Source organism: Erinaceus europaeus, chromosome 12 (genome assembly GCF_950295315.1).
Source record: "Erinaceus europaeus chromosome 12, mEriEur2.1, whole genome shotgun sequence".
In the NCBI taxonomy this organism is placed as follows: domain Eukaryota; kingdom Metazoa; phylum Chordata; class Mammalia; order Eulipotyphla; family Erinaceidae; genus Erinaceus; species Erinaceus europaeus.
This window is the reverse complement of record NC_080173.1, coordinates 35042666-35057356: the sequence shown is the minus strand read 5'-3', so window position 1 is coordinate 35057356 and position 14691 is coordinate 35042666. Positions and strand designations below refer to the sequence as shown.

Below are 14691 nucleotides of genomic sequence, written 5' to 3'. Positions count from 1 at the left end.
CCTTAACCTCTCTATTTATACTATATTAACCCAGAGGGACAGAGTTAGAATCTGTGTAACAGAAGTTACAAACCAATTCACATGTGCTTAACTGGATCCTTAGATGATGATGATAATAATGATGATGATGATTTCTTATTGCTGCCAGGTTTATTGCTGGGGCCCAGTGACTATAGTAGAAATTCACCACTCTTGGAGGGCATTTGTCTTTTCTTTCTTCTTTTACATTTTTTTTTCTATTTTAATAGATAGGTCAGAGAGAAGTTGAGAGAGTAGGTGGAGTCAGAGCAAGAGAAAGAACAGGAGACACCTACAACACTGCTTTACTACTTGTGAAACTTCCACCCCCTTTGGGCCCAGGTCTATGCACATGGTAATATTTGTGCTCTACTGGGCACACCACTTCCCAACCTCACCACAGATTATTTTTAAAAATGTGAACCAGCTTCCTAAAATACACTGATTCCATTTTTTAATTTTTTTTTTCCTCCTCCAGGGTTATTGCTGGGCTTGGTGCCTGCACCATGAATCCACCACTCCTGGAGGCCATTTTTCCCCCCTTTTGTTGCCCTTGTTGTAGCTTCGTTGTGGTTATTATTATTGCCCTTGTTGACGCAATTCATTGTTAGATAGGACAGAGAGAAATGGAGAGAGGAGGGGAAGACAGAGAAGGGGAGAGAAAGATAGACACCTGCAGACCTGCTTCACCGCCTGTGAAGTGACTCCCCTGCAGGTGGGGAGCCGGGGGCTCGACCCGGGATCCTTACGCCAGTCCCTGTGCTTTGCGCCACATGCGCTTAACCCACTGCGCCACCGCCCGACCCCCACTGATTCCACATTTTTAAAGTTCTTATTTTATGGCAGTCAGAAAACCCTCACCTCAGGACCACAGTAATGGTGAAGCTAATGCTAAATGCCCCTGACATTATTTCTGAGGCATGGGAGCTGGAGATTCCCAAAGAGGAAACCTTAATATATTCATACAGTAAATACACTGCAGTTTTTTTTATTATGTCTATGCTATTATTTTTCCTAAAATGAAGAAACATTTCTCCCAAACTTGTCTCTTGACAGATTGAGGCTGGTCTCAATTATTCACCCCTCTTTGCATCTGCCCTTTTACAATATCTTCCCACAGGTAGAACAGACTTCCCCAACACATGACTATTTGCTCAGCATGTGTAGCCATCCAAGTGTTAGTTTAAGACGGGGACTTATGAAGTCTTGAATGTGTTTGCTCACTCATTTAGGCCTCTGCTATCGTCCTTGGAAAAGTTTACCCTGGGTTTCCGATGTCCCTTTGGCCTGATGCTCAGAATCAACACATGGAACAGATCTTTCCAGCTACCCATAGACCTCAGGGAATAGTAATCACACCAGTACAAGTCCACCCTGGAGCAGCAGAGCCACTCAATCAATGTGATGAAAACTGTGGAATAACAGTGATGCTTTAAAGTCACTGGGTTTGAAGATGACTTGGTGCACAGCATAATTATTATAGTTGTTGTTGTTGCCAGAGTCTCATGCATAAACAAATTTACTGCTCCCGGACAACTTTTTAGATAGAGACAGGCAGAAAGACAAAAACAGAGAGGGAAAGACATCACAGCATTAAAGATTCTCCTGGTGCCATAGTCTTTCCATGTGATGTTCCAGGGCCTCATACCTATGCCCTGGGCAAGGCAAGGCAGGCACCCTGCCTGCCCAGTGAACTAGCTCTTGGGCCCCTACTCCACAGAATTATTTTTATTTATTTTAATTTATTATTTTACTGGGAGGTTAATGGTTTACAGTACAGAATTATCATAGTAATTGCTGACTGATGTATCTCTACCAAAAATAAGGCATTGAAAATGAATTGAAAGAACCAGATATTGTACTTTACTTACATGTAACCCTGTTTCAAATTTATGTTAATATCACAGACCCTGTAGGCACTTTATTTTGCCATTTGTTGAGAAAGTTGAGTTTGTGAAATATTTCTCAGCACAAATATATATCTAGTTTTAACTAAAATGATCCATGTTTTGTCTATTGATATTGTGTCTTGTTTTATAATAAACATGGATAATCTGTCGACACTCAAGTTTGCTCTCAATTTTAATACCAGTTGGTTGAATTTCTGAATCCAAACTTTCTTTGGTGCCTAGTCCAATGATAAATATCATTTCAGAGAATACCTGAAATAAATATTGGGGTTTTTTTTCTGGATATGATACCTATCTGGTTGGTAGAAATCACAAAGTCTTGGTATTCAACTATGATTAATATAGCATGGATCAAATTTACTGAATGTCCCATAACCACTGACCAAACCAGATACCAGTTTACTAACACAAGAATTGACAGGGTAACATACAAATGGGAATTACTTAAAACAACAGCAACATAAAAAGAGTCCAGTGGCCCCAGAAAAAAAAAATTGTCTGCTTAAGGCAGTAATTATTGCATCTGAGTACATCTGCTTAACAATCCAGGAAAGTGGGAGTTTGGATCTCTATTAACCTTAACCAAAGACATTTTCATCAAAATTAATCATGATTACTTTTTATTGCATTTCAAATGCTATCATTTACTACGGGTGGTCAGAAGTGCAACTAAGCAATTCCAGACTATGCTATCTTTTATGACTTGGTCTACGAGGTGGTTATCAGGGATCCTAATGAAAATATTGCCATGAAAAAGTTCAGGGGCCAAAATATGACATTAATTTCCAGAACTAGATATAGTCTTAGAAAAGCAACATTCTATATATAGAAAAGTCTGAAATGTTGATGCTCAGTACCTATCATGGCAGAACTGCATATGATAGACACTACTTTTAAATGCTTTTTTTCCCCTTATTATAGTCATTAATACTTATTTTGAACTTAGTTTGTGCCAAGTACAACTCTAAAAATTTTATAAGTATTGTCTGTTCAATCTTCATAACAGGATGAGATTATTCCTGTTTTATGGATGAAGAAACTGAGGATTCAACAGGACAAGTAAGCCACTGGGGAAATTGCTCAACTGCTAGATAGAGCATTGGACATTCCCAGTTCAATTCCTGACCCCTGCCATCACATATACTGAAGTGGTGCACTTGCTTCTCTCTATGTCTGCCTCATGTAGAACTTTCTCTCATACATAGTAAATGAAAAACCACAATTTTAAAAAAAAAAAAGGGTAAGTAACCAGCCCAAAACCTTCAGCCAGTAGTGTTCTGAATCTTGGAATGAATCCTAGGCATTCTAGTTCCAGAGTTAGTTGAAGAATTGTAACAACACTTACTTCACTACTACACGGGCTGGTATTATTTTGCCCAGGATGTACCTCACTCTTTGCAACCCCTATTCCCCTGTTGATAGTTCTCTAGTCAGAGGGCCCTCCTTACTGTTCTATCACTCCCATGCCACACTCATCGGTTCCAATCCCAGTTGTTCCATGAAGGCTCCTGTAACCTTACATTGTATGTGTGGGTGGGTGGGATTCTTTTCTAAATTGTCTAGAACTCTTCCCATCTAAAGATAATTATCTGGTATTAGTTCCACCTCTGTCACTTAGCAGTCAGGTAGCATTGGGCAAGGTATTCAATCACTTAAATGCCTCCTTCTCATATATCAAGTAGGATAATAGTTAACCTACCCTCCCCCTACCCCAATGTTCTTTTTTTAAAATTTTTATTATCCTTATTTATTCATTAGGTAGAGACAGCCAATGTTCTCTGTTTTTTTATTTTTATTATCCTTATTTATTCATTAGTTAGAGACAGACAGAAATCTATAGGGAAAGAGGAGATAGAGAGGGAGAGAGACAGAGAGACACCTGCAGCTCTGCTTCACCATTCATGAAACGTTCCCCCCTGCAGGTGGGGACCAGGGGCTCAACTCTGGGTCCTTGTGCACTATAAGTTTTGTACTTAACTAGGTGTGCCACCACCTGGCCCCTTTGATCTCTGGTTTTACTAAAGAGAACTTCTCACTTTCTTATAAGTACTATAGCCTGTTTCAGTCAGCTGCTACTAAATTTTATTTAAAATTATATATGTCAAAAGAAGGAAGAGAAGGAGGTGGAAGAGGAGAAGAAGTCCTCAGTCCATGGGGTTTGGGTGGTCTAACGCTTTTCCTAGATCTTGGTCCTAGGTGGCTCTATAACCTGAATCTGGCCTGAGAAAATTGTATGCTCTATCAAGATTTGAACTTTTTTTCTGCAACCACTAAGACACAAACCTTTTTTCTTACCCTGGGATTAATGTCCTTAGAGAATATAGACAAGATTTTAGTAGCCATTGCTGTCATTCATCTTTTCCATGAAACAAGGTAAGTGAGAGAAAAAGCACATCTTGAAGTAGATTGGAGATAGATTCCTGATGCCATTGTTTGGATATCTGAATGAATCTACTCAGTTGTGACACACACACACACACACACACACACACACACACACACACACACACACACACACACACACAAACACACACCAGCTTTCTCAGCTAATTAATTCAACAGATCCCCATTTTATGTAGTTCAGATTGAATTGTATTCCTACCACTTACAAATAAAACTGCCAACTAACTCAACTTATAATAGTCAGTGTAAAGTATCTAGTACAATGCCCAGAATACTGAAAACTTAAATAAATGGTGTTGCTACTGTTATAGTTCCTCACATTTTCTTGAAAAATGGGAAAAACTATTACCAGGTCTGCTTCCACCTTTTACTAGGATGCCACTTTATTACTTAGCTGAGATTCTAGTTGTATTACCTATAAAACTGCCAGCATTATTGTCTGAAACAAATAATAATACACAAGTGGGAACGCAACAAAATTATTTTCTAGTTTTATCAATTAATATCTCAGTATGTAGACTCCAATATGACATTGTATTTGAGCAGTGGTAAAACGAAGACACAAAACCTTGGGGCATAATATACCACATTCATTGGGAAAACTTTAGATTCAAGTGAATGACTAATTTATGATAAGGTAATCCCAGAGCTGAAAAAAAATACAGTCACTATTATGTTATTCAAACCTGACATTAATAAAAAAAAAGATTTAGTCACAAGGATATAGGTTCAAGCCCCTGGTCCCCATGTGCAGAGGAAAAGCTTCACAAGTAGTGAAGCAGTGCTGCAGGTGTCTCTTTGTCTCTTACTCTCTCTCTCTCTATCTCCCTTCAATTTCTCTCTGTCTTATCAAATAAATAATGAAAAAAATAAAAAGGACATAGTTACATTACTGCACCATCTGTAGGCCACAGAGCAAAAAGAAATCACCGTTGACTATGTCAACCTCCTGCATCATGATCTCTGCAAAACACTGTTTTATATTTTCTTCTCTGGAACAATTATTTTTCTTTTGGCCAATTAAAACGATGAACTATGAGTACACGTTGAAATTATCTAGCTTCAACTATCTCCAAGGAGGAAGCCTAATATATAACTGGAGAAACACACTAATTAATAAGCAAAATTCAACTTGAACTCCAGCCAAGTCGAACTTGAACTGCTCTGTTTAAAGGCACTCTGGAATAAATAAAGAAACTTCAAAGTAAATGACCTGTTTTAGCCTGAGTGTTTTATTAAGCACATGAAGAAAGCTCTTTTGCCAAAAGTACGAATGGTTAATGAGGAAATTTTTTTTCAGTTGATCAGTTGGTTTCCAAGATAGGGCCATCCATTCAGAGATAACTTTATTCCACAGCAAAGACAAAATAATGACCTGTCTCAGTCTCACTGTTTTTTACAAAATAAAACCAGTTTTGTAAACTTCCCAAAAGAAATTTAATGCATCCTTTTCCAAATACCTTCTATGATGATACATATACATTCCATTCCCTCCTACTAGCACAACTTAAATTTAATTCTAACATTTTTTGGTTTAAGCTTCTTTCCAGTTATAAACATGCAGTCCTTACCTCTTAAGGTGAAATGTAGAAACCAAGACAGTCTGTGAGACACTAGTAGGTTCCACCATGACAAGGTTTTCATGGGCAGTATCTTAGAATGGTGCCCTACACTTTGGAAGAAATACTGAGTTCCCTCAGAATATATCATTAACACTGGAAGGGGCCAGGGGGTGACACACCTGGTTAAGTGCACACATTACAGTGTGCAAAGACCTTGGTTCAAGCCCCTGGTCCCCACCTGCAAGGGGAAAGCTTCATAAGTGGTGAAGAAAGGATGCAGGTGTCTCTGTCTCTCTACCTTTCTATCTCCCCCTTCCCTCTCAATTTCTCTCTGTCTCTATCCAATAATAAATAAATATTTTTCAAAAAACACTGGACACAGAGTACTGACAAATCCACCATTTCCGTGCCTGTCTTCTCATAGTCAAAAGTACATTTCAGAGGGAGTTCTTCAGGGATTTTGAGGAGATGCTAGACTCACCTGCAAGTGCTGTGAGTTGTCAGCCATGCTATCCTCTCGCCTGCAGACTTCTTCCAGCAACTGCGCATTCTTCTTCTTTTCTAACTGTTGATTGTGCTTGAGGTTGGCCACCTTCTTATTCTGATCTTTCATATGCCTGAGAAAAGTCAGCAAAGCTTGGTTAAGCACAACCACTAGACAATCTTAAAACCCAAGAAGTACTAAGTCTAGGATATCTTGATATAGACTCAGAAGGAAAATCATGACCACAGAATGTGAGCTCAGTTCTACAGGGATGCAGAGGTCACATAGGCTCCTAAGCTGAATATGGGCCCCAGATCACATCAAATTGATGAGGTTTACAGTCAACAATATCTATACACCTTTCCTATATTTGGGAGCTACTCTCTTCTCTGATCTTCTTCTGGTCCTTTTTCCAGCCATGACATCATCTCCCAGATAATAACTTGGATCCACCTGCATATCAGATGTCAGGCTCAGAAGAAAAAATAGTATAGTGATGGGCCCTTTGGAATATAACTAAAATAGGACTATTAACTATCTACAAAATGGAGACCCCCAAATCCTCATCTGCACTATTCTAGCTTTTAGGTTCATGACTAGTCAACAATTTGTTTGGCTTTGTATGTTAACTCTCTTTTCAGCCACCAGGTTCCAGATGCTAGCATGATGCCAACCACACTTCCCTGCACAGACAACCCCACAAATGTGTCCTGGAGTCCCGCTTCCCAAGAGCCACGCCCCACTAAAGAAAGAGAGAGACAGCCTGGGAGTATGGATCGACTTGTCAATGCCCATGTTCAGCAGGGAAGCAATTACAGAAGCCAGACCTTCCACCTTCTGCACCCCATAATGTCCCTTGGTCCATGCTTCCAGAAGGATAAATAATAGGAAAGCTATCAGGGGAGGGGATGGGATATGGAGTTCTGGTGGTGGGAATTGTGTGGAGTTGTACCGCTCTTATCCTATGGTTTTGTCAATGTTTCCTTTTATAAATAAAAATTATAAGAAAAAAATCTGGATCTCAGACTGTTCTATATATTCATTCACAATGTTGTACTGAACACACACTTTATGGCAGGTGCCAGATTGGCACTGGGTCTGCAGTGAGGAAGGAGAGCTTGATATACAATAAGAAAGCCAGGCATAGACCGAGGAGATCCACTAGGGGTTTCCTAATGTTGGAGGAAACAGGTAATATCTTGTTTGATATGCTTCCTTCATCATATGTGTGGACAGGCAGCAGTGTGAGGGAGAGTTTTTATTTCTTTTATTTTCTTTCTTTTTTCATTTTTTTTCTTCCTGTCTTTTTCTTTTCTTTTCTTTTCTTTTCTTTTTTTCTTTTTTTTTTTGTTTTTGTCACCATGCCACATAGGGCCTCCCAGAGGAGGTGATGTTGTCTTTTTTACTGGAAGGAGCCAGCAAGAAAAATCCAGTGGAGGAACTTGGCAGGAAGAGAGCAGAGCAATTGTAATTTCCAAGGCAGGAAAGACATCTGTGACTTCTAGGAACAAAAAGGCTAAAGTGCTGAGGGGTAGTGAGGGAGGGTCAGTGGGTAGGAGATGAGACTGCAAAGAGCACACAGGGCCCTGGGTCTGTGATGCACTCAATTATATTATTCTCAGTAGATTCTGCTCTTATTACTATGAGGTGAGGGAGAGAGAGAGAGCTCATGTTCCTGCTATGAGATATGATCCACTACTTAGATTTTTTTAAAATAATATTTACAAGGCATACATCAAATACACTGTCACCATTTAGTTCAAATAGAATAGTACTTTAGTTAATCATCATGTTAAAAACAGACCTGGTGCTTGGAATAATAATTTGTAATGAATCGGGGGCCAGGCAGTGGGGCTGCAGGTTAAGCACACATGGTGCAAAGCACAAGAACCTGTGTAAGGATCCTGGTTCAAGCCTCCACCTGTGGGGGTGGGGGCATCACTTTACAAGTGGTGAAGGAAGTCTACAGGTGTCTATTTTTCTCTCCCCCTCTCTGTCTTCCCATCTTCCCTTGATTTCTCTCTTTCCTATCCAACAACAACAATATCAATAATAACAACAACAATAAAATAATAAGGGCAACAAATGGGAATAAATAAATTTTTTTTTAAAAAGAGATCAAGTAGGTAAAAGACTAAGGATACAAGATAGATTTTAAAAAGCGAGAGTGAGTTACAAGAGGAATACAGATTATTTTACCAGCAGCACATAGTAAAATATTCTCCCAGTGTAGACAACCATGCCCTCATCAACCTGCTATAAATCTAGTTAAGACAAAGGAGAAAGCAGAAGGTTGAACATATGGTTCAGCAACAGCGTTTCCAAAAAAGAAGAACCATGGAACAGAATAATCTCTAATCCCCTAACAAGCATTGCTAAAACAGATGCTCTTCCTGAGATCTGACTAGCAACACAATCACACTAAGGGTCATCATTCTTACAGTAATATAAACAAGATGAAATTTAGATGATAAACAAAATAGGTCAAATTGAAACAATAATCAAATGGAGGACACTCTTAACAAGAAACTTTTTCTAGTTCTCATAAAATATATACTCCCATGTACATAATTTTATACAATCCCTCTTACTCCAGGAAAACAGAGTTCAAGGGGATTGTTTATTAAGCCAAATAATCTTCTATTAGGGATGCTGTCAGTAAAGGGGTGGAGAGAGAGAGACAGACAGACTGTGTGTGTGTGTGTGTGTGTGTGTGTGTGTGAGAGAGAGAGAGAGAGAGAGAGAGACCTGCAGCACCATTTGTGAAGTTTCCCCCTACAAGTGGGGACCAAAGACTTGAACCCTGGTTATGATGAAAATTTCATTGTATTCAGTATTCAGTGACATTATTTAATGGAAAAAGAAGTTTATACAGAAATACTTTATGAAAGTTGGGCGATAGCGCAGCAGGTTAAGCGCTCGTAGCATGAAATGCAAGGACTGACTCAAGGATCCCAGTTTGAGCCCCTGCCTCCCCACCTGCAGGGGACTTGCTTCACAGGCAGTGAAGCAGGTCTGCAGGTGTCTATCTTTCTCTTCCCTTCCTCTCTCCATTTCTCTCTTTCCTATCTAACAACAACAACAATAACTACAACAATAAAAACAACAAGGGCAGAAAAAGGGGAAATAAATAAATAAGTATAAAAAATTTTTAAAAAAAGGAAGCGCATGTGGTGCAAAGTGCAAGGACCAGCAATAAGGATCCTGGTTCCAGCCCCAAGCTCCCCACCTGCAGGGGACTCGCTTCACAGGTGATGAAGCAGGTCTGCAGGTGTCTATCTTTCTCTCCCCCCTCTGTCTTCCCCTCTTCTCTCCATTTCTCTCTGTCCTATCCAACAATGACAACAATAGTAACTACAACAATAAAACAACAAGGGCAACAAAAGGGAATAAATAAATAAATATTTTAAAAAGAAAGACTTTATTACTTTGAGGCACAAGTTTAAGTAGAACTACTAAGCATTTTCTACCTAAGAACTAGTGGTTAAGTAAAACATACTATAATTCATTAATGCCCCATAAGGAAGGAAAAATAAATAGATTATTTACATTAACATCATTTATAAATTTAAGAAATCTGAGACTCATTTACTAGAATAATGCAGTGTGCTCTCTTGATCCAAAAAGAAAAAACTAACTTCTCTCCAAATCTAAACATCCTTTAGTGATTCTCTGAATTAAAGAGTAAGTGAATAATAAAAAAATGAATAAAAAAGACTAAAATCCAGACACTGTGAAGGAAGTCCATCTTTTGTAGTCTGAACTATACATTCAAATAATGCCTATCTTTGTCTCTAATTCTATCTTAAAAAGTTGACTGGAGTGGCAAAGCCCCAGGGGTGATAACAACAAAAAGTTTGAAATGATTATAGTCTCTTCGTGCCCAACAATATTAACATATTGTTGACAAATTACCTATAATATATGTGCATTACTATCCAGGAAAGAGGCAATGAGTAGGTGGGAATAGGTGAGCAGAGTCCTAGTTACTAAATAATTCCTCTGCTAGTTGTCCATTGGTGAAGCTCTAGTCTTTCCGAGAGCACAGGTTAAAATAGCTATTTATGGGGTACTGAGTGACATTTCACCCAGTAGAAAGCATATATTATTATTCCTTCCTTCAACCCCAGCCCTCACTAGCAGGGGAGATACTTTGTGAGCAGTTAAGCAGAGCTGCAGGTACCCCTTCTCTTTCTCCCTCTCTGTTCTTCTGTCTGTCATCTTCTATTAAAAAAAAAAGAAAGAAAGAAAGAAAAATGACCACTGGTAATAGTGAAATCTTGCAGACACTGAACCCCAATGATTCTCCTGGTGGTTAAATTAAAATTAAATAAATAGATAAAATGATTATATATGGGTAGGAGGAGAAAGGCAGAAAAATCATGAAATTTAAAAATATTAAACCTGGGAGAGGAGAAATGTTCCTCAAGAAGCTCTCTTAGATGCATGTTGAATGAACAATAGTAACTTTTGCAAGAGATAACTTCAGTATCTATAAGAATATAATCTGTAAATGACCTATGAATCCCTGTGTCTTCACCCACCTGTCAGCACTAAATAAACCATGTCAATTGTAGTATAGCCTCAACTGTCTCTAAACTCAAGAAGGTCTAGGCTCTGAGTTACAAACTGCAAAATCTCCCAGAGATGGAAAAAAAAGTATCACTGAAACACACGTCACTAATCTTCACCCTTGATTTCAAGTCTATGTCATAAACTGATTTACTCAATATTTTAAAATATTTGCAAAAGTCTCCCAGACACCTAGACACCTACTATGCGGAGATGAGGGGTTATACCTATGTATCAACAACCACACTATAAACCATTAACTCCTCAATAAGTTACACAAAAAAGCCAACACCTTGTATTTTTTTCTTAATTATAATAGTTATTTAAAACATTTTTTGTTTGTTTTTCTATGGGGTGTTCCCCACCACCACCACTGCCAGGGAAAAACTAATGAAAATGCACCCTGGATGTAATTAAAAATAACTTTTCATCACCAGAATTTTACTGCTCCAGTTGTTAGAAAGATCCAGAGGTAAAGAGGGGTCATTGTACAGAAGTTTCTCTGAGTGCTGTTGGGACAAGGGGTTTGAGTTTGTGTTGCACACACAGCAAAGCAGATGCCTTCCTATGAGCTATCTCGCTAACCCACAAAATGCAAAGTTTTTTAAAGCAATTTTGAGGTGAGTGGCAGAAGGAAGTTAGTTGGAGAGTCAGTTTTTAGTACTCAGCATACACTGATCAGTTTCCTGACGCTAGTTGTCACACTGCTTTTCAGCCATCATTAAGAAATTTGGAATACATCAACAAATTCAACAGGCATCAAGGTCAACAAGTGCTACCATATTAAGAATGACTGTTAGAGAGGACTGAATCTTATTTTTATTAAGTTAAACATCACTTCAAAATGAGGTTTCTCTAGTGTGCAGTTGAAAGCACTTTAGGCTGCAAGATCTCCTGACTCACACAACCCAGAACAGGCACAGAAGACAAGCATTTCTACAAGGGCATGTGCGAGTTTGCATATAAACTTCCCTTCTCCTAACAATCTCAGCAAAAAAAGATGTCATTTTTACTTATCTTCTCCTAGAAAACTGATAATACTTATTACCCTCATTGTTGCAGCAGGAATCTAGATCTCTCACATGACTAGTAGTAGAACTGAGAAAGGTAATTTTGTAAACCACCGGTTTCCACAATTGTTTGCACATATATAAACACAGAAATTTTCATTGCAACACTATGAGCCAATAAGTAAAGGAAGGAGGGAAGGAAGGAAGGAAGGAAGGAAGGAAGGAAGGAAGGAAGGAAGGAAGGAAGGGAGAGGAAGGAAGGAGGGAGAGAGGGAGGGAGGGAAGAAGGGAGGGAGGGAGGGAGGGAGGAAGGAAGGGAAATTTTTACAGAGGCCACAGAGACAATAATACCATTTACTTTGCCATGAATGAAGTATCTACTGTTCAAAGTGGCCATTATTTTTTCATTTTTTTGTCTCTTTTTTATTTGATAGAACACAGAGAAATTGTGAGGGAAGAGGAATACAGAGAAGGAGAGAGAAAGAGAGACCTACAGCACAGCTTCATTACTTGTGAAGCTTCCCCACTGCAGCCAGGGGCCTGGAGTTTGAACTTGGGTCCATGAATATGATGACGTGTGTACTCTATCAAGTGCACTACCGTGCATTCCTGATAGTTATATTTTAATGGATATGAGTATTCCTCCTGCTGGAGGATTTTGACAAGGACTTAAATAGTTGTTGAAACTAGTAGCCAAACAGGTGGATTTATCTTGAGAAGCTGGTGCAAAATATAAAGTTCAGGAGATCTAGTAGTTCTGGAATGAAGTCCTTAGTCCCAGGCCCGCATGCTACCATTTTCTAAAAGGAGAGCTAGATTCAAGCAGTCACAGCTGAGTAGAACTTTGGTTTCCAGGAAGGAATATCATGCTCATGACATTTAGCACATTTGTGTGTGCTATAAAAATACCTTTAGAAAATTTATGATATCTTTCTAAAATTTATAGCTATGCTGAAGTAGTGAGTGGTATTTACAAGCTTTGAAAAAATGGGATCATCTCAGTGGTTAAATGTAAAAACTTTTATTATTAGAACCTCAGTATGCAGTGCTCATTGTCAGCTCCCATTGAATGTGTGTGGCCCGTCTACTTGTGCAGTCGCTTCAAGATCCCAGCTCACTCACTTCCCCAGTGCCTGTCATGACCTTCCTGCAATACTTCCATTAGGATACCCTTCCAGGAATGTAACTCATCTTATTATCAAAAAAAAAGTACAAGTGGAACTTAAATACATGACAAAGAAGGCTTAATAATGCATTCCAGAGTCCATTATTTGAGGTATTTGGAATGCCGCCTGATCCAGTGTGGGAAGCAAAATATTAAGTATGTCCACATAATATTGCTCAAGACATGACTACACTGCTCTTGCAAATTAGAGGGAAACAAAGAAGGACCATGCTGGGCTCTGTTCTGAGTATTTTACCTGTAATTACTTGCCAGCTTTTCATAGTAGCACTGTGATATACACAAGTCTATCCCCATTTTATATATGAAGAAACTGAGGTCCAGAGAGGTTAAGAAATTTGCCTATGATCACACAACTAGATAGTGTTAGACTTATGATAGGCGTTTAGTCTGCCTCAATAGTTTTTGCTATTAGTGCCTACACTGCAACATTCTAGAATCATCATGTAACCCAGAAATTGCCTTCCATGGGAGCTACACTATTTATCTATCACATCTACTCATTTAGATAAGAAAAGTAAAAACAGTGCTCCGGGAGGTGGCGCAGTGATAAGGCTTTGGACTCTCAAGCATGAGGTCCTGAGTTCGATCCCCGGCAGCACATGTGCCAGAGTGACGTCTGGTTCTTTCTCTCTCCTCTATCACTTCTCATGAATAAATAAATAAAATCTTTAAAAAAAAAAAAAGAAAAGTAAAAACACATGTCTACCAAAATACTAGCTGAAAACTTTTTTCAACAGTAAAACAACTGGAGACAGCCCAAACAAACACTTGATAAGGGGATTGCTAATCAAACTACAGAACAGTCATTAATGAAATACAACTTCATTTTGGCAGCAAAATGGATCTTATACACAATATGGATATTGTGTATGATGGATGAATCTTTAAAAGTCTTATGGTGAATCAAACAGGCATAAAAGAACATAAATTATGTGTTTGTCTATGAGGTTCAAAAACTCAAAATGAGGTGCTCTGGGAGGTGACACAGTGGATAAAGCACTGGGCTCTCAAGCATGAGGTCCTGAGTTCAGTCCCCAGGAGCACATGTACTAGAGTGATGTCTGGTTCTTTCTCTCTCCTCCTATCTTTCTCATGAATAAATAAATAAATTCTTAAAAAAAACACCTAAAAATGAGTAGCCTGGGATATGATGCTATAGTTATAAGATTGGACCCTCAAACATGAAGTCTGGTCTGAGTTACGACAACAACTTTTCATAGTAGCACTGTGATATACACATGTCTATCCCCATTTTATATATGAAGAAACTGAGGTCCAGAGAGGTTAAGAAATTTGCCTATGATCACACAAATCAGTCAGACGTAACCATAGATAAGAAAAGTATGCAAGCAATAATAAACTTATTAATCACATAAATGAAAACAACATTGGAGAAAAGGAATGGCAGTATTAGGGAACAACAGTTGAGACCCCCAAGGAAAATACTGATTATCTTGAGGCAACTAGAGAACTGAAACCTGAAATAGCTGAACTGAGGAAAGAAATTGAGGGAAGGGAAAGCAGACTAACAAAAGCAGAAAACAGA

The 14691-nt window shown here is 38.7% G+C and overlaps 1 protein-coding gene across 8 annotated transcripts in view; it reads right to left on the bottom strand.

Annotated features, from left to right (window-relative positions):
- ERC2 (ELKS/RAB6-interacting/CAST family member 2) overlaps positions 1–14691 on the bottom strand; it is a 1141350-nt gene that overhangs the window by 407281 nt on the left and 719378 nt on the right. For 7 of the 8 annotated variants that reach the window (XM_060203088.1, XM_060203089.1, XM_060203090.1 and 4 more), the window contains one exon: positions 6375–6510. In XM_060203088.1, coding sequence (XP_060059071.1) covers positions 6375–6510 — 136 coding nt within the window. Of the gene's footprint in view, positions 1–6374; positions 6511–14691 lie in introns of those variants that run through there. The other variant, XM_060203094.1, reaches the window with a different exon arrangement.